The sequence below is a fragment of the Watersipora subatra genome, chromosome 4, assembly GCF_963576615.1.
Source record: "Watersipora subatra chromosome 4, tzWatSuba1.1, whole genome shotgun sequence".
NCBI classification, from domain to species: domain Eukaryota; kingdom Metazoa; phylum Bryozoa; class Gymnolaemata; order Cheilostomatida; family Watersiporidae; genus Watersipora; species Watersipora subatra.
Genome location: NC_088711.1, coordinates 64,224,331 through 64,250,178, shown reverse-complemented (window position 1 = coordinate 64,250,178; position 25,848 = coordinate 64,224,331). Strand labels below are relative to the sequence as shown.

At 38.4% G+C, this 25,848-nt stretch overlaps 1 protein-coding gene across 1 annotated transcript; it reads left to right on the top strand.

Annotated features, from left to right (window-relative positions):
• The first annotated feature begins 13,532 nt into the window (after positions 1-13,532).
• LOC137393485 (uncharacterized) lies at positions 13,533-24,782 on the top strand. The gene is made up of 3 exons (XM_068080059.1): positions 13,533-13,583; positions 16,230-16,327; positions 23,871-24,782. The coding sequence occupies exons 1-3, from the start codon at positions 13,540-13,542 to the stop codon at positions 24,077-24,079; spliced, it is 351 nt and encodes a 116-aa protein (XP_067936160.1). The 5' UTR covers positions 13,533-13,539; the 3' UTR covers positions 24,080-24,782.
• Positions 24,783-25,848: the final 1,066 nt, after the last annotated feature.

Here is a 25,848-nt window from a genome sequence, read left to right as displayed (position 1 = left end):
TAAGATCTGGTGTGTGTCACTGGCCATACAGCAAACACCAGCTTAAAAATGAATATCGTAGAATAGCGTATCTTCGGTTCAGTGCAGTACTTGCCACAAGTAGTACCACCGAAGATGAACAACTCTCAAAGCAACAGATATCATCACCCTTTGGCTAACAAACTAACTGATGATTATTACCATGACCCCATATTGACAAGGACAGGTGCTCGACAGGTGCTTGAAGTAGATGATTTCATTTGACCGATTTCTCATGTTACCTCTAATCTATACTCCTATGCCGGTTCTCTTGTTAAAACAGATTACATACACTCTGTCTTATATATCTCGTGTCAATAAGTATCTGTTGTGTTTTATGTCTGCTGTAAATGGTGATGACACCCTCTGTGTTGTACACGAACACCTATAGTAAACAGATATCACATAGTCTGTGTTGTAGATCTACTGTCAAGTATGTACAAGTATCATCTGCTTTGTGTTGTACACATACTGTGAACACATATCACATACTCTGTTTTGTTGCACCAATGATATACAGCCCCCCAGAGGCTGTATATCATTGGTTGCACGCCCAATGTTATTAATGAGTATCACAAAGTATTTTTGCGTTACAAAATGTTGCCTTTGTGTGTTGAAACAAAATTGTGAATATTTATCACATATTTTGTATTGTTTTATACCTACTACTGTTTAGTACTAAGTGTACAATGTATTTGATACATTTTAATTATGGCATTGATTTGGGATTGTACAGTTTGTTCCCTTGTTGTAAACAGCTTTGACTGCATACATGTGCTAAGAGTTCAGTTGTGTTTTTGCGTTGAATAAAAGTATTAGCGACTTGTTGCTTACCAAGTGTTTGATAAACACACTAAACCAAGTTATTAACTACGTACAACATACATAGTAGTTTTGTGTTACAAAATAAAGGAAGCTCCTTTACTTCAGAAACCTGTTAAACGTTAGCCCAGTACATGGAGTCAGACACACATTTTTGGTTTAAATTTAAAACATTTTTTTCTGAAATCACAAATCATCGTAATAAGAATAAGGTTCCCTATAAAAAAAACAACAATCAGAAGAAAAGATTAGCAACAGTGAATTTCAAGTCGGCTCGTGTTTTGCGGTGACAGCGTTTACATGTATCTTTCGTATCTATAACAACTAGGATGAGCAGCGAGTCAACTAACGAATCGTTATAATCAGAAACAAAACTTTATTAATGGAAACTATACGCAGGGTGATGTAGACCATGTATCTCACATTATTTGGGACTAAATATAACACCCTCGTGAATAAACCTAACCTAGTTCTTAGTCTATTTCAAGTACCGCTCTGCCAAGCTCTGTAAAGCATCGCTCACGTAGGTAGTAGCAGTGAAAATTTAGGATATTTAATTAAATTGATTGACACAGCTAGCTATTATGGATTACATAATTTATTGCAATAAAGTACTACATTATAATAAGCCTTATTAATGGAAAGAGCCCATAATCAAACATTTTTGAGATTCGTGGAGCGCCATCTACAAATAGCCTGAAAGACCGATTGCAAACCAGTTTAAGTCAGAAATAGAATGGAGTTTTCTCACTAAGATCCTCAATATGAGGCAAACAACCTGAGAACTCATTTATGAATATGTCATTTTTATACATATGCATCCATATTTACCTATTATTCTATGACCAAAATACAAAAGCCACAAGTATATACATATGGCGCCTTAAAGTGCCTCGCGTTGCATGTTCGCAACTTGAGTTGCCGTGTTGTACAACTCGGCCTGGGTTTTTGATCAACTCGAGTTGTGTTACGCAAAACTAACACGGGTTCGTAAAAAAAGCAAAGTGAGTAATTGGGGTGTCTCATTTACAGAAATGTAATAATAATAATTTAAATATATATACACATTTAAATTATATATATTGGCGACATTTGCGCGTATTTGTTTCTATAAATATAACGAGACAAAAACAATTGTAGAATGTAAAAAGCAAACTAAAAAACAATCTATGTGGGAGCTGGGCCACTTTTTTTTCAAATGAAAAAAGATTTATCTCTCTAGAACCTGACAAGAAACTGAATGAACACCGAAAGTAAACCAACATAGAAATTAGGTCGACGACGTTTAATAATGCACCAAAAAATTCCATATAAAAATATACTGTAGCTAGAAAAAATGAAATGATGAGATGTTCTCAAGCCGAGTTGTTTAACTCCAGTTGTTGTTGAAAGAACTCGGCTTGGGTTTTGATGAACTCGAGTTGTGCAACTCGAGTGTACAACTCGAGTTATATTTACACAACTCGAGTTTGCAACTCGAGTTGTACAACTCGAGTTGTGTAGCTCGAGTTGTACAACTCGAGTTGCAAACTCGACACACTATAATTTGCTATTTAGTTCTAGTTTTACAGTACATACATAGTTTAGTTTCTATTAGCTAACGGGTGCCTATTGATGTACCATTGTTAATATAACCAGATCTACGGTTATGCTACCGTAATACCAATATATTGCACCTTATTTTTGAAAAATCGCGTTGCGTGTTCACAACTCAAGTTGTGCAACTCGAGTTGTACAACTCGAGTTGTGAATGCGCAACGCCAGGCACTGTAAGGCGCCATATATACATTTATTCAGTGCAATCTACAATTTTCTCTTGGATATCCCCAGGGCTGATACTCCCCCAAAAGACCTATTAGGTTCGGCCCAAAATCACGTTTGGGGGGGGGGGGTTTCAGACTTGCCAGTGAATTTGCTACTTTAGGGGGGTTTCCACAACCAAGCCACTAAAATGGCCCATGTTCATTGAGGTTTTATTCAGCCAAAGTAATACCAAGAAATTGTACCGAAAGTCCACAGTCTTCATTTTAATCCAGATTGCAATAAAATCTGCATGCTTGCTGACAGGAAAGGAAGGGAAAAGAGACAGTCGACACTGCATCATCTTAGCAACCCTTTAGCAGTATACTCAGAATTAATGATATATTTCTTTCATTGATATTCATTATGTTTTCGTTTGTAAATTAAAATGATGATCTGATGGTTGATGTTTGGAATCAGTTTTATTAACCCTTTTGCAGGCATAGCGATATTTTTGTTGTTTTGCGATACTGATGCTAGTGGGCAGAACGACTACTATGTCGCCACACGAATGGTTTTTATAAAATGATTTTTGGTTAGCCTTTTTTTGTTCAATTTTTTTACCAATAGTAAACTACAATATTTTGGTCTCTGTTAGCAACAAAAAATCAGCCGTTTTCAGAAGAAAAAAACGATCGTTTTGCAATACTAAACAAACAAAAAATCTGAATTAAAAACGTATTTCAATAAAAATGAATTTTGTTTGTAGCTTGTTTCTGCTTTATTAATGCATGAATCATATTGGATGTTTAGCGGAGCGTGGAACCTGGGTGCCTTCTAAGGAACTCCCAGTGTTTAGGGGGTGTATTTCAAATTGACCAACCAGGTGATTGCTGTACAATATCCAAATTCAAATTGACCAACCAGGTGATTGCTGTACAATATCCAAATTCAAATTGACCAACCAGGTGATTGGGGGTACAATATTCAAGTCTGGCCTATCCAGGTGGGTGTTTCTTTTAGAGTATCAACCCTGGGCGGATATCCCTTATAGTACGAGGCCAAAAAGAATTCAAAAGCGCGTTTGTTTTAATTGTTGGTACAAAAATACCCAAAGGTTGGCGTGTATCATATGAGTGTTTTGGTGTGTTATTGTATGTATCTCGTATAACCTCACTAGGTTTTACTCTAAAAAACAAAGACACTCTTTTCCCTGCTTATGAAACAATGTCTGTGTCTTCCCGTAGCTTTGAAAAAACTAACCTGACCTCTCAATCTAAATATGAAGCGCAGTGCTTTGTTTTGAATTTTTTCTAATTTATTTATATCTCCCTTTAGGTATGGATCTCAAACTTGGCATCAATATTCTAGTCCAGGTCTTATCAAAGTCTTATAGGCAACCTTTCTTTTTTATGTGTCTGCAGTTTTTAACACTCTGCGTAACATGCCTAATAGTCTAGAGGCTTCGGCCATTATGTTGTTTATGTGTCCATCCCATTTAAGGTTACAACTAAGTTCAGATATGGATGTGAATTTACATTTTTAAGCCTTACCATTATGTAAGTGAAATTCCTGTTGAGAATTTATTTCTCCCACATAAAGCACTGAACATTTTGAGAAATTGAAAGACAACTGCCAATCACAGGTCCAAGATTGTAGTTTATTGAGGTCATTTTGTAAAACTAACGAATTTGCTCTAGTATTGTAGAGCAAAGCATCATCTGCGAACAATCGACATTCGGAGGTATTTGCGAAGGCAGGTCATTGATATATAACAAAAAGAGAAGTAGACCCAACACTGAACTTTGAGGCACACCAGACAAAATATCACACCAAGAAGACTCTTCTCGATTGATCACGACTACCTGCATGCGATTTGTGAGAAAGTTCTCAACTCAGTGGCAGGGCTGTATTGTTCATTTTTAAGATGCCTCTGCCAATATCTTGAGTAGCCCCCTTAGACAACTTGTGAGGGCTGTAGGACCGAGAGGCCGGCGGGTTCGGAAGGGGTGCAACGCCCTCCCAAATATCGAACAAATTTTACAGAACACACACAAAAAACCCTATCTGAAAGCAGTTTTAATGGTATTATTACACCTTATACAAGCAAGCGCAGTACTAAAAAAATTTCTCAAAAATCATGAAGATTGCTGTGTATTACCTTCCGTACGAATTAGTGAATACATGTCATGTGGTATGTAAACTTGTGCCAGGGGTAAGAAAGAAAAATATTATGATTATTGATTAAAATTTGATAATAACCTCTAAACAGCAAATCTATAAATAAAAGACTAAAGATTATTTAAAATTGAATATTAGTAGGTTTGTGATTCTGCTGAGAAGAACTAATGGTAGAACAATGAAACTAACTTGAGCTATCTATATCTATAATAAGAGCACCAATCACTGAGTGACTCAAAGTTCAATGTGATATCAGAGTTATTTTCTAAAGATTATTTAAATTTGAAGATGATAGATTTTGAATTTAATAAAGTTAGAGATTCTTTTCACGCCTGGGGTGATCAGGTGTGGTGCTGATGGTACTACCCTTACCCATGGATAAAACAGGTTCAATGAGTGAGCATAAAATAAAAACTATACAAAAAATATTTCTATGCAAATATAGATAATAACATGGCTCACTAAACAAACAAATTATAGACATATAATACGTGACTAGAGCTTGTCAAGCAGATAATAAAAAAAGAAAAACACAAAATTATGAAAAGTTTAAATCAGCTGTTACATGTATGCAGCTTCAGAAAATCCTGAGTTGATTTGCTTGCAATGAAGCAGATGTTTTCACGTAAAGATAGTGTGAAAAAAATTAGCAAGCGTACTTGATATATGAGCAATAAGAAGAAAGCTCGCGGCAAATTAATTTTTTTTTCAAAGTTTCAAGATAGTTCTAAACACATCTGCTTTGCGTAGCGGCAATATAACAATAATAATAATAATAAAGAAAACGTTTCAAATATCATTTGCAAATTGTAATCAGTCAAGTGACTATCGTCAGCATATTTCGTAAAACTGCAATAAGGCTAGTAAAGCAAACCAAGAATTATTCTACATGATCCCGTAAGTAATTGGCTTCCCCTAACTACCAAAATATTCATCTTAAGTGGAAGTAAATGTTTTGAAAGTCCAGAATTTATGGTAGTCGTCAAAGTCAAAACTCTTTGTCAGTTCAACAGCGTCTAGCACATTCAAACTTAATCGTTATCATTAAATATGTGAACCCAAAACAGACAAAACCGAAACATCTGTTTTCCGTTCCCTTCTCAGCAGTAAAAAATGGTGTCGAAATGGATTCGCTAGGTTTGAAACCACTAGTAATATCCTGAAAACGGGCTCTGCACAATACATTCGCACCTTTCGTCCGAACATTGTCGACACTAAACAACGAGAAAATCACCGTTTGGCCGTTCTGGGTGCTGAAATTTTGCCTCATAGAACAATACGGCCCTTCCCAGTGGACAATCTGTGAATTTATGCCTAGTTTATATAATTTAAATATCATCTTCCTATGATTGGCAGAGGCAAACGCTTTAGAAAAAATCTTAAATAATGACATCTGTCACTAGGTTTTGTTCCCGACTTAAAACCAAATCATTAAATGTATGTATTAACTGAGTTTTGCATGATCGATCACTTCGAAAGCCACGCTGAGAGTCAATCAGTATGTTTTTAGAGTCAAAATGTAAATGAATATGCTTCGCAATGATATGTTCTTGCAATTGGTATGTAATACATGTAAGGAATACAGACCTTTTGTATCCAAGGCCTTTTGGTACAAGTTGTTAAGTCATCTTAACAGCTTGCAACTTAACTCTTGCAAATACGACACTGAATGCTGGATAGGGTCTGCTAGTGAGTCAAAATATCAAAGAACTTCTGAAGCTACAAAAAATCTCAAACCTGAAGAAAAAAAGTACAAAAATAGCAAACTCATTTACTTGATCCATCGATCCATACTCAAATGATTAATCAATAAAGGAGTAAATTCTTTGCTTCATTGAAAAATGTTGTGTTTTTTGCACCCAATCTCTCATCCACCAAAACAATGCTGCTGATTATTTGAGTATTGTTTGATGGTGTGTACTGTAGTCAATTGGATCAATGGGTGGGTGATGTAGGACAATTATAATGACTAATTGTCCTACATCGTACTCCATATCTTAAGTGCAGGTAATAAACTATACCAAAGACAGCTGTTTACCTTAGATTAGACATTGTTGCTGTACCTTTATGGTCCATATTTCTAAAACCACAAAGACTCAATAAAGCTAGCATATACTCACTGAAACCACATATACTCGCTGAAACCACATATACTCACTGAAACCGCATATACTCACTGAAACCGCATATACTTACTGAAACCACATATACTCACTGAAACCACATATACTTACTGAAACCACATATACTCACTGAAACTACATATACTCGCTGAAACCACATATACTCACTGAAACCACATATACTCACTGAAACCACATATACTCACTGAAACCACATATACTTACTGAAACCACATATACTCACTGAAACCACATATACTCACTGAAACCACATATACTCACTGAAACCACATATACTCACTGAAACCACATATACTCACTGAAACCACATATACTCACTTAAACCACATATACTCACTGAAACCACATATACTCACTGAAACCACATATACTCGCTGAAATTAGCATAAGACCTGTTGCAGTCTCCACAGTCAACAAGTTCCTTCGATCATCCAGTCAGTTTCAGTGAGTTTCAGCAGCTTCTTCTAGCAAGTTCCTTCGATCTTCCAGACAGATCTTTCAGGGCACAACTGTCCTGCCAATAGTGTGTGTTGATAAAAACTCCCTCACACACAAGTTTTAAAATCATATCTGTTACAAATCGACCAATGATATGTTTGAGAAGTTTTGAATAGACTGCGTAGCGACACAACTCCTAGTGTATTTAATGTGAATAAGATGCACTATTCTTAACACAGGCATCTATTACCTTCTTCCTTTGATCCTTGCAGATGTCAGATATAAAATGGTCAAGTGATGAAGTTAGGAGGATTTTCATAGATTACTTTGTAAAACAGCAGGATCATCTTTATGTTCACTCTTCATCAGTTATACCACATGAGGATCCAACTCTAATCTTTGCCAATGCAGGCATGAACCAGGTGCGAGTTCACCAAAAATTTTCACCTGCCAGTTTCATATTAATAAGTCACTAACCTTAGATGACTAATTTACCTTTACTGGTCTGTAAACAGCGAGTAAGTGTACATAACCTTGATCAGTGTTTTTGCATTTGTTTTTATGTTTGACATTACTCCGCTTCTAACCACATTACAAGATATAGATGAACTATATTAAAACTTGGAGCAGATTCTTTTTAGAATGGCTTAGGAAACAAACATGTAATATATTTTGTTACGATAATAAAAATAGTAACAATTATGTATTGCAATAACAATAAAAATAATGTATTGTTACTATAAGAAGGGTAATATGACAATCTTTATCGAATTTTATACAGAAATTTCAAATTTTACAAATTATGTGATTAACAGTGAAACTGATCGTGACATATAATTAGGTGGATGCCCGGCGTTGCCCGGGTAATAAAAGTCTTTGCGCAGAAAACTTTTTTTTTTTAACATAACAGCAGTTACCCTTCTAAATTTTAAAGTTCATATCGTGAGAAAAATGTTTTGTGCAGTTTAAATAAATTAGGAGAAAAAAATAAAACAACTGTAAAGGTTTTCAAACTTTGTCAAACAACTGTAACTTTCAAACTTCATATCATGAGGAACAATTTTTGTGCCGGTCAAACAAATTAAGAAACAAAATAAAACAACTATAAAAGTGTTTAAATGTAAATGTGGAATAATTAGCAAGTAATAGCTAAATCAAGTTACTTTTGCTACAATTACAATAAAATATGGTTTGTTAATGACATAATAAGGGTTGGCTCGGTTTAAATCGAGCCAACCGGTTCAACCAAACTGGTTTAAACCAAAGGTTTAAACCAGTCGGTTTAAATCCAGTTGAAACCATTGATTGTTAGAATTCAGCTTATCAAGTTTTTTGTGTTTTGAAAAGTTAAAGTTGTGCCTTGAATTTCCGACATGCCTCTCAAACATGATCCCATTTGGCACTTTTTCACTCGAACTGCAAAAGGCAAAGATTTTGAGGCAAATTGTAATGAGTGTGTTGTCGTAACGCAAGTTCACACAGATAGGCTTAAAGCTCATGTAGCGAAATGTCAAGCTGAAAACACCAATTTAGACAGTGATGCTAATATTCAGGTGATAGAAGTCGAGTCATCTGCCACAGCTCCAAACACTAGCAATGCTTCTACATTATGCTCTGCTTTTCGCTACCCCACGACTAATCACTGGGATTAAAATTCCTACTTATACGTCGAGCTGTATGTAAAATATTCACTTTATGGGATAAGATTTCTGCTCTGTATTTCTTAAATCATGTTTGACTAAAGGTTCATTCTGAAATTTCTATAATTATGTTTTCTCTTCTTTTTCCCATAACAACTCCCACAGCACCATCCTTAACAGATGATTTCACATATGTATGTTCAATACTCAATCATGCAGCTATAGTAAGTGATGTTAATTAGACTTAAAATTGCAAAAACCTTGGTAAAATTATAAAAACCGGTTTAAACCATAAAAACCTGTTTAAACCATAAAAACCGGTTTAAACCAAAAAAACCTGGTTTATTCGGTTTTTTCATAAAAACCGTGGTTTTTTCAATCCTGGTTAGTTAACTAAGTCAGCCATTCCATCTCATAGCCTCATTGACAAGTTGTATCTGTGTATTTGCATGCCTCCTGGGTAAAAATTAGTTGGTCGTATTGATCTGTAGTGAGATGCGCAGGTTATAGACTGAGTATTTTGGTGTTGTGCTGATTAAGCGGGTTTAGGTATTTTAAAAATCTTTGTGAATAGGTTAGAAATGGGGTACTAGGGCTAATGAGTTGTTCACAGATAAATCTCTCCTTGAATTACATATATTTCTAGAGTCAAACAGTTTTGTTCAAGATCATTGTACATGTATATCAATTGTTATTCATATTTTTTGCCCTTACAGACATACTGTGACCCTGTAAGTGTTCTATTGCTTGGAATAAACTGACCAGCTGCTGTCACAACATCAGTCGAGTTTTGTAGCGGAACTCATGTGCAGAACAGCAGCCATATTGGAACAGTCGTGATCGTTTCCGAGGAAGCAATAGCCAAAGGCACATGTCACATAATTGGAAGTACAGGTCACATAGCAGAGAAGGTACACCACAGCGTCTGAGTTATGAAATGCTGTCAACACTTCCTTGTTTCACTCACTCGATGACCCTGTTTTATATAATAAATACCACATGCAGTTTGAGTTGTGGTATGTATCATACAATTTAGTGAAGATGAAGGCAAAATACTTTACTCTAAATATGATTTGCCTTCCTATGGTCTGATTCAAATATCGCCAATTAGCTACAACTGTATTGCTGCTGCTATATTCTCTCATATTGCGGCAGCATATTTATTTAGTCATGGTGGAGTGTATGTACAAAATGAATTTGTGTTTCCTCTGCCATGTCATGAGCCATTTTATTTTATGTCTGGGCTGCAAATCTAGGCAGAAGCATCTACGATTCCTTTATCTTCAAGTCAGCTGTTATGCCATGCATAGGTTGATCAATTCGTAGTTGCCACTTCAAACTACCTGCTTCATTGTGTCAAGTGTGATACCATGCACAGGTTGATCAGTTCATAGTTGTCATTTCAGACTACCTTCTTCCTTGTGTCAGGTGTGACACCATGCATAGGTTAATCAGTTTATAGTTGTCATTTCAAACTACCTCTTTCCTTGTGTCAGGTGGGATGCTATGTATAGGTTGATCAGTTCAATGTATCTAATTTACTTGATTTCAGATTCAAAGGCTACAATGGAGGTTGGCTCTGCCCATACTTCACAGTATATTAGTGACAATTAATGCAACTGGCCGCTATCTCTCAAGAAGAAAATGTGTGACATAAAAAGGAGCCAAAAGGGAGCTATTGTTACAAAGGTATGTTGTGATGGGAGTTCAAGCAATGTTTGGTAGTAACAGTCCACTAAATAACAACTGCTCATTAAGCTGAATGTGTATGGAAGACTGATTCTTTAGAAGTCTTGAATTAACAGGTGTTTAAGAGCACCTGCTGCATAAGTGTCATTTCTGTTTGCTGACTCATTACAATAAAAATTTGGAACCTTCAGCTTTATCTTCTTCTACTTTAAAAATTTGGAACCTTCAGCTTTATCTTCTACTACTTTGGCAAGCAGCCACTTTTACTGTTATTGCTTTGTCTACTCGTGCACTCTACACATGGTCTATATTGGTGGATAACACTACCAAATCCTTTGTTTAAGTTACAGAGAGAAACCGTTAGAGGAAGGGGAGGTAACTTGAGAAAGCGAGGCTATTAGTTGTAGAACCATCATTTTACCAGAAGTAGTGTAGACAAGGCTATATAATTCTATATCTACACTGGTTGTAGGTTGGTGAGGAGGTTAAGGAGCTAGTAAGGTCACGACCTGGCTAATAATGGCTATCTCAAAGGCTCTAGATAATGCAATGAAACAATTCAAGACCTACTCCCCTTCTACACCTGCGAAGGTTTTTTCTGTTGATGAGGAGGAAAATATCTTATGCGTGAGCTGTCTGCCTTAGGTTTGTCACGCTTACTTCAAAATAGGTCATGCTTAGTCTTTCAAACTAGGTCATGTCTTGACATGGTATCGTAAGATTGAAAATTTCCTGACATAGCATATCAAGGTCATGTTTTTGTCACAATGTCGCATGGTAGATCATAGTTTTGCATACTAACTCAATCAAGCAAGGCCAGCATTACCCACTTTTAGTACAAATTACTGAAACTAACATTACCCTATGAGTCTGGTTGTTTTATAGATTTAACGGATCATAAAGGATAAAGGAGTAGTTATAGTATCACCTAAACACTAGGATTGTTTTACTATCTTCCTTTATAGAAATGATATCACTGTTCATTAGACGTTCCTATAACATGTACCTCCTATAGTGCAAATTCCACATGATGTTTAATAATTGATAATAATAACTAAGCGAGAATCTTGTAGTTAACACTAAAATATCGACATTTCTTGTTGCACTTAAAAGAAAAAACGGCGAACATATAGGGCTTTCTCTTTTATATATACTAGTACCTGACAATCTAGTTTGTCGTTAGAGATCATCAGGCGTTTCGACAATGCACAGAAAGTATGTAGCCGCACAATTATTCGTAAACAACTTGGAGGCGATTAATTGGTGCAGGTGTCTGAGTGTCGATATACCAAACTTGATGTCACTGGTGTTTCTTCGAGAGCTATCCTTTATCCTAACCTTAATCCCTGGCGACTGGCGGTTGGACAGATACTCCTAATACGAATAGTAAAGCCATATTCTTGTTTTACTATTAAATACATAAAATATTTTACAATATTTTACCCGACAATGATGTCTACGATGAAAAGAACTGATGTAAATTGACATTTAAGGTGACTCTCTTCAAAGGTTGACTTGCAACAAAGTTCACATTACAGTTATTTAGCATCAAAAGATTTACCATGTCTTACTCTGTTGTGTTGTAGGTGCAAAATATGTGGGAATGTGATTACAAGCTCTTAAAAGCTCAAAAACGAACAGTTAATTTGCAGTCATCACGAAACTGCCGTAGTTTGGATTCTCTTTCCAAAACGGCTCAAATGGGATGTAACTGAACACGATGGCTTCTATTTACAGTTTCATGCAACCTCATTCGTCGAAATATTTTCACAAATATTATACTTCACGCATTTAATGAAACCATGTCTATTGTTCTTACGAGGCTATTTCATCATCATTGTAATGCTGTTACTTTGAGCACTGTTATTTCAAAACCTACCGTGAAAACTCGTTTAATTTTTTAACCTTAGCTCGAAGGAGAGCATATCATCCTCTGATAAACATGACGAGCCTGTTGGTCACCTGTGATAGTCGAAAAATGATGCAGAAGCTGTCCATGATATTTGGCAGGAAATATGGGTCGCATGATCAGGTTATGACTAAATGATTAGACCAGGCTGAAATGAAACTGTAAAGTGGCGAGCATCTATGTTTGATATGGGCTTTCCGGTAGAACCAAAAGTGTTTGTCATAAACTACTGATACGGAACGTTTTATATTGAGCCTTTCATTCCCTGTGATAACATCACGTGTCAAAAAGCTAACCACTGCTTCAGTACGTTATCGAAATAAAGAGATTTCAAATTACAACGTTTTTGGTGATGGCCGCGATTAACTGTTCGTTTTTGAGCTTTTAAGAGTTTGTAATCACATTTCTACGTATTTTGCACCTACATGTACAACACAGCAGAGTAAGATATGGTGAACCTTTTAATACCAAATAACTGTAATGTGAATTTTGTCATTTTTTTAATTTAATTTTGTTAATTTTGTCATGAACCATAAACCGAGTGAAATTGATAAGAAAAAGTGAAAAACTTGTCGATACAAAACATTAATACTACATTTACTGTATCTTCAAATTAAATAAGTAAGTGCAGTTGTTTTCTTTTGGAAAGATCACAACTGTGAGTTTGAAAAGATTTTACAATGGATTAGGCAATTACATGTATTTTACTGTTTGTATTACGTAAAATCCCTATAAAACTGACCTTAGTTATTGGGCAAGGTACAAAACACACTGCTAAAGTTTGAGAAGAGGTTTTCAGATATGCTGAATAAATTTACGACAACTCTCATGGTCTCAACTCATGTTAGTTCTATTAAAACTTTCAAAGATTTATTTCTGTTTTAGGCTGTATACTACAAATATATGAGGTCAGAATTGTCTAAATGGAAGGTGTTCCTACCGCTCAAAATGGTCTACCATGTATGGATCTGTGCCCCGATTGTGTGAACAAGGATACATCAGGTGATGAAGAATACGAATCCAATTATAGCTGAGTGTGATTTATCTCCATTTGTAAATCTTGATATGAAAACTGAAACAGACTTAACTCCACTCCTATAATCTATGTTATGTTATCCAGTTACCCTACACACAATCTGTTCATAATAATATTTAGAAACAATCCTCATAGTGTTGTATGAGTGTGTGATGCCAGCTTCCTGTGCATATAGTTGGGGAACTACAGTATTTTCTACTGTCATACTTGTAGTAACACTGCATGTACGTCATTACAGTATTAGTGCTTAATTAGAACAGTGTGTGAACTCCACTCCTATAATCCCACGACCAAATGAGCGGAGCGAAGTTTGAGAGTTTTTATAATAAATACACAACTTACGAAAATTATTCATCAACAACGTCGCAAACCCTTGTATCAATATCTCATCAACAAAATTAACCATTTTTTTGCAGAATCATTCAAGTATAATAACGATACAAAACACATATAAAACCTATTTAAATATATTACCAAGTCTTTGAAAAGTGTCGACAGTATCTTAAAACTTACTCATCTGATCGGACTATACATAAATAGACAGATTAATTCGACCAAAAATCGCCACAAAACGCTTGAAAAGTTTAGTTTAATAAAAGTTAAGACCGGCCTACAATACGCCAATAACGCCGTGCGACAGATAGTAGAACTATTTAGCAGTGCGCACTTCACGAAAAAACCGTGTTCATTTTACCAGTCTATGGCATTGTTTACTTGTAATCAAATTTATCCAAAGGTTTCTGAAATGAACTTAGACCATTTGAGGCGTAGACCGATTCACAGGTACGAAATTGTGGTACACAGTTTATCAGCCGATGTTTTTTGTCCAATTACCGAAGGTTTCATTAATTTATTTAAAACGTTAGCCGAAATTCTTTACAATTTATCTACAAGCTAGGGCCAATCTACAGTGCCCCTTTATGACGAGAACAGTTTTTTATTTTGCTCCAGTTTGCAGAAAACTTCCAGACGTGTGAACACTCATACTTGCTTTCTGTTAAAGATCGCTATTAAAACCATTCTACATTCAACACTGTAATATCCTAGACATTGGAAGTGTCTTCCCTATTGCTGGGTTTTGTTAACAAATTAGTCGTCATAGATATGACAGGATACAAGCCTCGTTTTGAAGTGAAAGTCAGCACATTAGGCTGTCTTATTATGTGAGCTTTCTTTTGAATTGCCGCTGCTGAGCTGTACAGTTGTGTATTTATAATCTGATTATTGTGTGAATACATCTGACACTTATATAATTGCGACGATGCTATAATGGCGACGAGGATGTGATCCAGACTGTTTGTGACAATCATCTCACTCTAAAAGCTAAGTAGATTGGTTTTTTATCTTTAGGGTATTTTCTTTTCTTCCTTCATTGCTAATTAAATTTGGTTCAGGATGGATAGCAAGGGGCCAGGCAACTTCTCTCCAGACGGCGATGCTTCAATAGTTTCCACAAATTGGAGATCGTGGGTTGAATAATTTGAGGCCTTTTCTGACTCGAAGGGAATTTTTAATCTGAAAGGGGAAGAGAAGGTCAACATGAGGGCTCAGAGAAAGGCGCTCTTGTTGTACCATGCTGGGGCCAGGGTTAGGGAAAATCATCGCACGTTGGCAGCTACTAATAGAGACGATTACAATGGGTTTAGGCGGCATTTAGAATAATATTTTACGGTGGCGCCTAACGAAACTTTTCAGCGTCATGTGTTTCGTAAGATTGTGCAAATGAAAAATGAGACAGTTAGCCAATACTTTGCACAAGACGGAACTGGAAGACTTTGGAAGATGGGTGGTAATGGCCCCAATTACTACAACGTGAATAATCAAATTAGGGGCCAAATCGTGGAATATTGTGTATCGGATGTGCTAAGAAAGCGCTTGATGGAAGAAGGAAACGATTTAACCCTTGAACGCTTGCTGGTTTTGGCACAGGCACAGTCACAGGCACAGTACACATGAGTCAGTAGAAAGTAGAATCCGGGAGATAAGTAGCAGACCGCTGTTGAACAGGGTTAGTGATAATAGGCCAGGCATCAATAGGAGTAGTAATGGGTTTTATGGCAGTAGGACCGGCCTAGATAGAGGTAGTAGAGTTGCTAACAAATTTCGAGGTAAAGCCCGGTGCAATGGATGTGGTAGGGAAAATTCACATGCTGTGTGCCCGGCCAAGGGCAGACAATGTTTCAAGTGCAAAGAATACAATCATTTTAAAGCTGTGTGTAAGGGTAAACAGATAAATTATGTAGAACAGACTGATGAGGATTCTAGCCACAGGCCTTACGCTGGTAATGTTAGGGAAAAACCCTGATAGATTTGCTGTCACATTAAATTCTGTCAACAAAGTAGGACTTCACCGAGCCGAGGTGCAAGTGGAAGGTGTAGATGTGAAATTTATTTTGGATTCAGGGGCGGATTGCAATGTCATAGATAGACCTACGTGGGTAACGCTTAAAAAGAGTGGTATTGTAGTTGAAAAGTCAGAGCGCTCTGGTTCCAAAGATTGATTCATATACATCACAAAAACCGTTGTCAGTGATAGGGTAGTTTTGGGCAAAGGTACATTGTTCTGGTAATAGTAGGATAGCCAAAAATACCAAGTTTTTAGTGATTAACAGCGTGGCTGAGGCATTATTGGGGATAGAAACATGTACAGAGTTGGGGCTGATCAGTATTTCTACAAATCTTGTCGTTGAGGAGGGGGCGGCCTGGAAAAGTAAGTTTCTAAAATTGTTTTCAGGAGGTATAGGAAAAGTGGGTGGTGAGATAACACTTTCAATTGATCATACAGTTGTGACTGTGGCTCAACCATATCGTAGGGTGCCGTTTTCTGTTCACGAAAAATTAGAAAAGCACTTGGATGAGTTATGCTCTTTAGACATCATTGAACCAGTAGAGGAACTTACAACATGGAGTAGAGGGGTGGTCATTGTGCCAAAGGCTGATGGCAGCATTAGGTTGTGTGTAGATATGAGACAAGCCAACAGAGCCATAATCAGACATCACTACCCTGTGCCCACGGTGGATGAGCTATTGCTAGACATGAACGGGTCTAAGGTTTTCTTGAAAATTTACATGAAAATGGGTTTCATCAATTCGTTTTAAACAAAAGGTCTAGGGATATTACAACATTCACCACCCATGCTGGTCAACACCGTTACAAACGTCTTAGCTTTGGTATTTGTGCTGCCTCTGAAATATACCAAAGGAAAGTTGCTGACATAATTGCAGGAATTCCAGGGGTAGGGAACTTAGCTGACGATATAGTAGTACATGCGGGTAGCATGGCCGAGCATAATGAACGCTTAGAATTGACATTTGTGCGACTAGAAAATTCAAGGCCAACTGTAAATGAAGGCAAGTGTGTTTTTGGGGCCGAGCGGATCACTTTTGTAGGACATACAATCTCTAGCCGTGGGGTTGATCCAGGCTCAGACAATGTTGAGGCCATGTCAGGAGCATCAGTACCAAAAACTAGGGGAATTGCAAAGTTTTCTAGGGTTAGTGAGCTACTGTTCAAGGTTTATTCCTGATTTCTCATCTAGAATGGAGTTGTTGCGAAGCATGACCATCTGCAAGCAGTCTGCAATGCAACTGGAGTTTGGGGAGCAGGAATTAAAGGCTTTTCAGGATTTGAAATATGTGCTAGCTCATACAAAGACACTGGCATTTTTGACGTGAATTCCGATACTTTGCTATACACAGATGCAAGTCCCGTGGGTGTGGGTGTGTGCTAGTTCAAGTACAGGGAGGGGTTGATAGGTGTCCGGGTTTAACATGTATCTCGTAGTTTATTTGAGTAACAAGTGATCTAACCATTACAGTAGTGAGACACTAATTAGTAAGGATGATGATATACAAGATTGACTAATTAGCATTAGGGGATTAATATTTTCCCCAGACTTGACAAGCCAATGACACAGGCATGGTTATGATGAAACATCAGTAATCTAAGACCATAGATATAAACCTTATCTCTCTGTCTATGACATCTTCTTTCCTTTACAACTAATAAACAAACTGAATCAAAAAGTATTAGTTTTTAACATAACAAAATAAAGAAACGTAAGTGTACACCCTCGGTGTATTGGTTGTAAAATAGTAGTTAACCAAGATTATGAACATTCTCATCCAGACCTGCCAACCCAAGAGTGGGGCAATGCGTGAGATTTGGTTTTGGGGCAATTGATGTATCAATGATAGTATATATAAAATTGTGGAAATTGGGACAAAAATCTCACGCATTTCTCACGCATTTTCATTTTTTTTTGGGGTGATTGCGTGAGTCTCACGCCCAATGCGTGAGAGTTGGCAGGTATGCTCTCGTCTGTGGCCTCCCTACATAGCATAATCGGACATCCACAATGGTTTGCGTGTAACCCTCCCCGATTTACGAACGCCAGTCACCGGATCAAGGTTAGGAGTCGGCAACCCACCACTGACCTCCATGTGCATCACACTGTCCCTAACTAACTCTGGTGTTTTTTCCTTAGGCTCACCACTGGGTGGAGCATCTACTATAGGAATGAATACACTTGGCACATGCTGGGTCAATGGAACTGATTCAAATTGTTTTACACGAGACTTTCTCATGTCTTTTCGGTTTTTATGAAATGTTAAACCCTCGTTTGTTTTTACGATGTAAGACCGGTCACTACAAAGTTCCACTACCTTACCTGCTTTCCACGGACCTTTTGCTGTCTTAAAGTGGATACTTTGCCCTGCATCTAGCGTACTTTTTTCTGGGCCACTATGACTGCCGTGAAAGTATTTGGTTTTTATCTGTGTCTGAGTCAGGTTCTCCCTGACTAACTCTAGGTTATACTCTTTCACCTGATACTTCTCCTGTGATACAGGCACCTTATCCCTGAGGGTGCGACCCTGTAGCAAGATAGCTGGACTCGGCACATGTTCATTTACCGGAGTATTTCGAATTGCAGTTAACCCAGTTCGCCAGTCCTGCCCACAACGTTTCATCATTGCCTTGACTGTCCCAATGGTTCGCTCAACTTGCCCATTGGCAGAAAGATGCAATGGGGAACTAGTGGTATGCTCAATTTTACTATTTCTACAGAACTGCTGAAACTCATAGCTAACCAACTGAGGACCATTGTCCGAAACTATCTTCTCTGGGGTCCTAAAATCACTGAAAGCTTCACTCAACAAATCAATCACGACACAGCCAGAAGTCCCATTCGGCATCTCTTTAACCACTGGCCACTTTGTTAGATAATCCACTAACATAAGAAAGTTTCTTCCTTGGCAAAAAAAAAGATCTATACCTACCATTGGATAGGGATAATTTGGCACAGATACGGAGATCAAAGGCTCCCGTCTCTCATTGCTTTCCTTCTCTCGACATGACTCACAAGCTAAGCCCATCTTTTCAATCCTTCTCTTTATTCCGGGCCCGAAAACTGTTTGACACGCATGCTGCAGTGTTTTGATCACCCCTTGGTGAGCCTGGTGCAATGCGCCTAACACTTGCACTCTCAATGCAACAGGAATGACCAATCTGTCACCATAAAACACCACACCATCAACCAGAGATAACTTATTCCCGAAATTCCAGTATGCCGTGGCTCGGTTTGCACACATCTTCCTACAGTTAGGCCAGCCATCTACAGACTATATACCTGCTAACAACTGCCAGCTCCTCATCTTGCTCTGTAGCCTTGACATACTTTTTCATTGTTTGCTCTGATGTGATGACCAGCGAACACACATACGAAAGAGGATCCTTGCCCAGGTCTTCAAAACAATCGGACTTGGGGGGGGACAAGACCGAGAGAGCGTGTCTGCCAACACAAGTTCCTTACCAGGCCTGTATTGTAAATCGATCTCAATCGGATAAGACAATACCTCTAATCTCATTGCTGCCAACCTAGGCGTCAATTCACTGATGTCCTTACGAAATAAACCAAGAAGCGGTTGGTGATCCGTCTCGACAGTTACTTTACCCCTACCCCAACAATAGTATTTGAATCTTTTACAGGTAAACATCAACGCCAGAAACTCCTTCTCAATCTGTGAGTACCGCTGCTGACACTCGGTGAGACTCTTTGCTGCAAACTCCACAGGGCGTCCGTCTTGCGTCAGAACAGCCCCGATGCTGTGGGACGAACTATCAGCAGATAACACAACAGGCCTGCTTTCCTCAAAGTATGCTAAAACTGGAGCCTGTTGGATCAACTGTTTGATTTTAGCAAACGCTGCAGCCTTGGGTTCTTCCCTGAAAAATTCCGAACCTTTCTGGCAAACCTGCCTCAGCGAATGGGTGTGCTCCGAAATCTGTGGTACAAACTTTGCGAGGTAATTTATGAAACCAAGAAATCGTTAAACAGCCTTTTTATCTTCCGGCGTGACCATTTGTATGACAGCTTCTACCTTAGACTTGGATATGTGGACACCCTCTGCAGACAACTCATGGCCTAAAAATGTGATATGCTGAACGCCCACAACACATTTGTCTTTGTTGAGTGTAATACCTGCCTGTGCATAACGCTCTAAAACTAACTTGAGTAAGGAGTCATGCTTCTCGAGAGTGGGTGCGTGAATTAGTACGTCATCAATATATAGCTCTACACCAACGATGTTACCCAGAATTTCACCCATTCGCTGGTGAAAAACTTCTGGAGCATTACATATGCCCATTGGCGTTCGGCGGTATCGATACTTACCGAAAGGCGTTAGAAAACATGTCAGGCGGGACGATTCATGGTCTAAACACACCTGATGAAAACCCTGATTTGCATCTAAACTGGTAAAATACTTAGACTGTGAAACTCTGGCAAAAATCTCAGTGGTAGAGTCTAACATACAATGACTCCTGACTAACTGGGTATTCAAATATTGTGGGTCGAGACAAATACGAATATCTCCGGAAGGTTTGTTAACTATCACAATGGGATTTAACCATTGGCTCGGTTCCGTGTCTCTTGCTATGACCCTTTGAGTTTCTAACTTTGTCAGCTCTTTTTTGAGCTTATCTCTAACACCATGGGGAACCTTATGAGGAGATGCTGCTCTGGCTACTGCTGAACCTTTCAGCTCTAGATTGACTTCCTGTTGGAGTTTTCTTAACCCTTGAAAGACCTTAGAAAATTCAGCTACTACTTCTAGGCTAGACTTACTATTTGGCATCTTGACCTCACTGATTTCTGAGATTAGCCCTAGCTCTCGTATAGCAGGCATTCCGATCAGAGTTACCATATCACTTTCACCATCAATTATATAAAACATGGTGGACACTTTCCTGCCATCATGGAGCACAATGGTGAGGCACCTCCTCCCAACAACATTCATCCGGTGACCCGCAAACCCAGACAGTGAAGCCTGTGATTTCCCAACCTTATCGAAACCTAGTGACAAGAACACCCTCTTTGTCATCACGCTAACTTCCGCCCCGTATCTACTTTTGCTTGCAGGGAATGACCACAGATACTAATGTCAATAATCCACTTATTCAAATTAGACATTTTACTATGCCCTATACTATCTATATTATTCTCTATATTTGCTACTGAGAAAAGCTCATCATCTTTCTCGTATTCCTGCGATGCCTGCGCATCCTATGAAACAGCATGTATGGCTGAAGGACATTTTCCCGCAAAATGCCTGACCCTTTGGCATTTTCTACATGATTTGCCATATGCCCAACAACGGCCCTTTGCGTGAGAACCACCACAAAACTTACACTCACTAATAAAGTTATTACTAGGGTTTGACTTAGCTGCGAAATTTGAGGTTGTAACAGAACTTTGATTTCTAGCACTGTATCTCGGTCTCCGACCATCTTTGTTTATTGCGGCAACAGTTACGTGGTTGCTGCTGCTAGCTACCGCACCATCTATCTCAGCTTTCTGATTGTTCACGATCATTTCCTTGGCTCGCATTTTTTGTTTGATAGTAACCAAAGTTACATCAGGGTCCAGTTGTAATTCTCTCCACAAAGATTTGTCTTGCATGCCGACGAGTAACCTCATTTTGAGCATCTAGTTTCTGTGACGGTCTTCCCATTCACATTTGCTAGCCATATCATGTAAAGTACAAATAAATAGTTCGCTAGTTTCTCCCGATTGTTGTACCTGAGATCCGAATAAAACGGCATAATGCAGATGGTTGCTTCTGGGGTTGAAATAATTGCTAAAACCCTCTACTGTTCTATCATATCTAGTGGCAGCCTCATCCTCTTCTGCTATCTCTCCAGCAGCTGCCCTAGGTGGTCTAACTGTTATCTGAGTTTCTGTTTTCTCAGCTTCCTCACCCATTATATAAATGAGTGTATTAATCTGTCTCTCTGGTGGTTGCGTATCCAGGCCAGACGCACTTCTATATCTATTAAATCTCCTCAGCCATTCAGGCCATGCAGTGGAGCTATTCACAAAGTCTAAATTAGCTGGAAGTTTCAGAGAATTCATTTTCCAAATTAACCGGGTACACTCTTTACTTATTACTCAATACCCTACTCGCAGCGCCATGTCCGAATTTTACATGTATCTCGAAGTTTATTTGAGTAACAAGTGATCTAACTATTACAGTAGTGAGACACTAATTAGTAAGGATGATGAAATACGAGACTGACCAATTAGCATTAGGGGATTAATATTTTCCCCAGACTTGACAAGCCAATGACACAGGCATGGTTATGATGAACCATCAGTAATCTAAGACCATAGATATAAACCTTATCTCTCTGTCTATGACAATAGGGTCATCTGCTATGCTTCGAGGGCGTTGAATCAAGTTGAGAAACGATACTGTCAGACAGAAAAAGAAGCTTTGGCCATAGTCTGGGCATGCGCAAGGCTCCACCATTATTTGTTTGGGGTTAAATTCACTCTCATGACAGATCACCAGCCATTGGAGGTGATCTATGCCAATCACAAAAAGAGTTCTCTCTCTCTCTGCTCAAGTTGAGAGGTGGGTCTTGCGTCTCCAGAGTTATGATTTTTGCGCAAAATACATAAAAGGGTCATTGAACATTGCAGACTGCTTATCTAGAATGGTGAGGGGTCAATATGGATCTTCAGTAGAGTCTGTAGAAGACACTGAGCTTTTTGTTAGGCAGGTAGTTGTGAATGATTTGTTAGGTTTAGAGGCAATAACGGCTAAACAGGTTGAGAGACTATCTGACAGAGATGAAAAATTGGGTTATGTAAGGCGTGCAATAGCTGAAGGTTCATTTGACAATGCACCAAAAGACATAGCAAAACAATTTGGATCCGTTATTGATGAGCTGTGTGTTATTGGCCGGATAGTGTTGAGGAGAAACAAGATAGCTGTACCAATGGAGTTGAGACATAAAATGATGGAGCTTGGGCACGAAGGACATCTCGGTATTGTGGGCACTAAGCGAAATTTGAAAACGAGGGTCTGGTAGCCGGGTATGGATGCAGAAATAGAATGCTATGTGAAGCGGTGTAAGAGGTGTCAATTGGTAGGTCAGGCGCAGGAAAGAGACCCAGTTAGAGTCACTGAGTTGCCAATTGGGCCCTGGGAAGACTTAGCATGCGACTTATTGGGTTCACTAGAAAATGGTAGATATATATTTGTCATTGGTAGATTACTATAGTAGGTTTTATGAGTGTGTATTCATGCAGTCCATTATTAGCGCCAAAATCATAGAAGCTTTGGTTGAGATTTTTGACAAGCATGGATTGCCTTTGAGTTTAAAATCAGATAATGGCCTTCAGTTTATTTCTCAGGAGTTTGCTGGGTACATGGAAAGTATGGGCATTAGGCATGATTTAGTGACACCCCGATGGCCCGAGTCTAATGGAGAGGTAGAGCGTCAGAATCGTTCTTTGATGAAGAGAGTTAGGATTGCCATAGCTGAAAGTAGGAGTGTAGCAGGGGAGTTAAGAAAATACCTGTTAGCTTACAAAAACACTCCACATTCGATCACGGGTAAATCTCCGTCAGAAATGCTTTTTGGGCAAAAAATTACGGGTAAAGGTCCCTCAGGTGCAAAATATTTTTGGGGAGTCGGAGGAACGGGATCGTGATGCGGAAGTAAAACATCAGATGGTTGCCAAACATAATCAGAACAAGTCGGGGCATGACTTTGAGGTGGGCTATTTAGTGCTGTTGAAAAGGGATACACAGTCAAAACGCCAGACATCGTTCCATCATGATTCATATAAAGTTCGAGAAGTATCCCATGTTGACGTTAGAATTTGTAGATCGCAGAATAGTGAAGCGAAATGTAACGCAGGTAAGACATTTTTACTCCCCGGAAACTAATTTATCTGTTGTAGATGAAGCTGGAAATAGTGGAGGAACCAGCCTACCACCAGCCCGGAATTACGACTATGACCGCCGACCAACAAGACCACAGACTGACACTCCTTGTTTGGAGTCAGTACGAATGGAGCCAGACACACCAGTGCGACCGGATACACCCGTAAGAAGAGAACTACCCGCTAGTCTAATCACCCCGATGAGTAGACGAGACAGTGCGGCTTGAGAGTGAACCCTCAACAAGGCCGATAAGAGACAGAAGACCACCAGCATATCTAAACGAATACATCACATGAACTAAGCCGTCAATGCACACATTAGCTATAAAGGGAGCAAACCCTAGCCTGAGTCACTCGAGATAACGGTACAGACATCCCGAGTGCTTGTAAGGGAAAGCACACCCTCCTTACTATGGGGCATGCCTGGAACAGAGATTTCCCAGCTGCGGCTGGGTTTATTATGCTGCCAGGGTTTAATTTACAGTGTCCGCAACAGGCGTTTAGACTATTGTAAACGGCTAAAATGTAATAATCTCATAATAACTATATATATATGTGATAATATTTCCTATTACTGACTGTAGTTAAATCCTATACGTAAACATGAGGTGTAATACCCTAGAGATTGGAATTGTCTTCCCTATTGCTGGGTTTTGTAAACAAATTAGTCGTCATAGATATGGCAGGATACAAGCCTCGTTTTGAAGTGAAAGTCAGCACATGAGGCTGTCTTATTATGTGCGCTTTCTTTTGAGTTGCCGCTGCTGAGCTGTACAGATGTGTATTTATAATCTGATTATTGTGTGAATACATCTGACACTTATATAATTGCGACGATGTTATAAACACAACCAACTTTCAAACTGTGTATAATTCACAGTAGCTTGCCATTTTACTTCTAATTTTGCATTTCAGAGCTATAATAAACATATTTCCTTATTGTTGCTGATAAATTACATACATTACAGTAGGTTAGGCCTACAGCTTTAATTAATATTTCTTTTATTTTTGTAAAACATAGGTTTGAGATAGTAGTAGATTAGGTGTGATTTTTTATGTGATTAGGTGTGATTTATTGTTGTAAAACATACTTTTTGACAACTACTTTTTCAACAACCAGCCCTGCCATTTCTTTTTTCCATTATCACTTATTCCATTATCAGGTCGTAGGCTGTATGACAGGGGAAATTCTAGTATAGGCTATGTTATTCAGTTACTCTACTCACAACCTGCTTATATTATTATTTAGAAACAATCCTCAAAGTGCTGTATGAGTGTGTGATGCCAGCTTCCTGTGCATACCGTGGGGGATTTACAGTATTTTCTATTGTTATAGTAACACTTTTCATATACAATTGGGTGCAAAATTGTGGAGCTGCCTCTAAAGTATTTATAACTTCAACCTGTTGTTATGCAGCTTAGAATATAGCCACTGCGAATATATTAGTATCATATTATTGCTGAAAGTGCCCTCTCTCTGATTATTCTAATTATTAACTTGCTAATTTAATAATTAAAACAATAGACAGTCATCTATTGTTAAAAGCATACATTTATGAAATCTACTGAATAATGTTCAAAGGTGAACAACTCTTTGCCCAAGTTGGTGGCCCTGAAAAGGGCCGTTGAATGTATAAGTACTCTATGAGAGATTCTATAAGAGACTGGAGGTGAATACTGAAGCTTGGTAGTCTCAGTACTCGATTGGCCAGCCTTTGTTCTCTATGGAAAAACGACAGCGGTTGGGCATTGGTGCAACCAACTTTTCCAATTCTTTAGGCTCAATTACTTCATGCCAAGCTTTTACAAGCCCCTCCATCAGCTATTTTTTAGTCTTAGGCTTAGTCTTGTTTAGTATAGCTGACACAGATTTTCAATGGGATTCAAATCTGGGCTCTGAGCTGGCCATGGCAATGTGCTGACTCCCTCTTGTTGCATCCGCTCTGACTTTTTTAGCTCGGTGACAGGGGCATTGTCATGCTAGAACTACCAGTCA

Bases quoted from the DNA above. Each gene is read 5' to 3' on its own strand.
- LOC137393485 (XM_068080059.1), top strand. From the start codon at position 13,540: ATGTATGGATCTGTGCCCCGATTGTGTGAACAAGGATACATCAG. The intron at 13,584-16,229 runs GTGATGAAGAAT...AGTGATTAACAG, and splicing joins TGTGAACAAGGATACATCAG to CGTGGCTGAGGCATTATTGG. The intron at 16,328-23,870 runs GTAAGTTTCTAA...TATCTGTTGTAG, and splicing joins GGAGGGGGCGGCCTGGAAAA to ATGAAGCTGGAAATAGTGGA.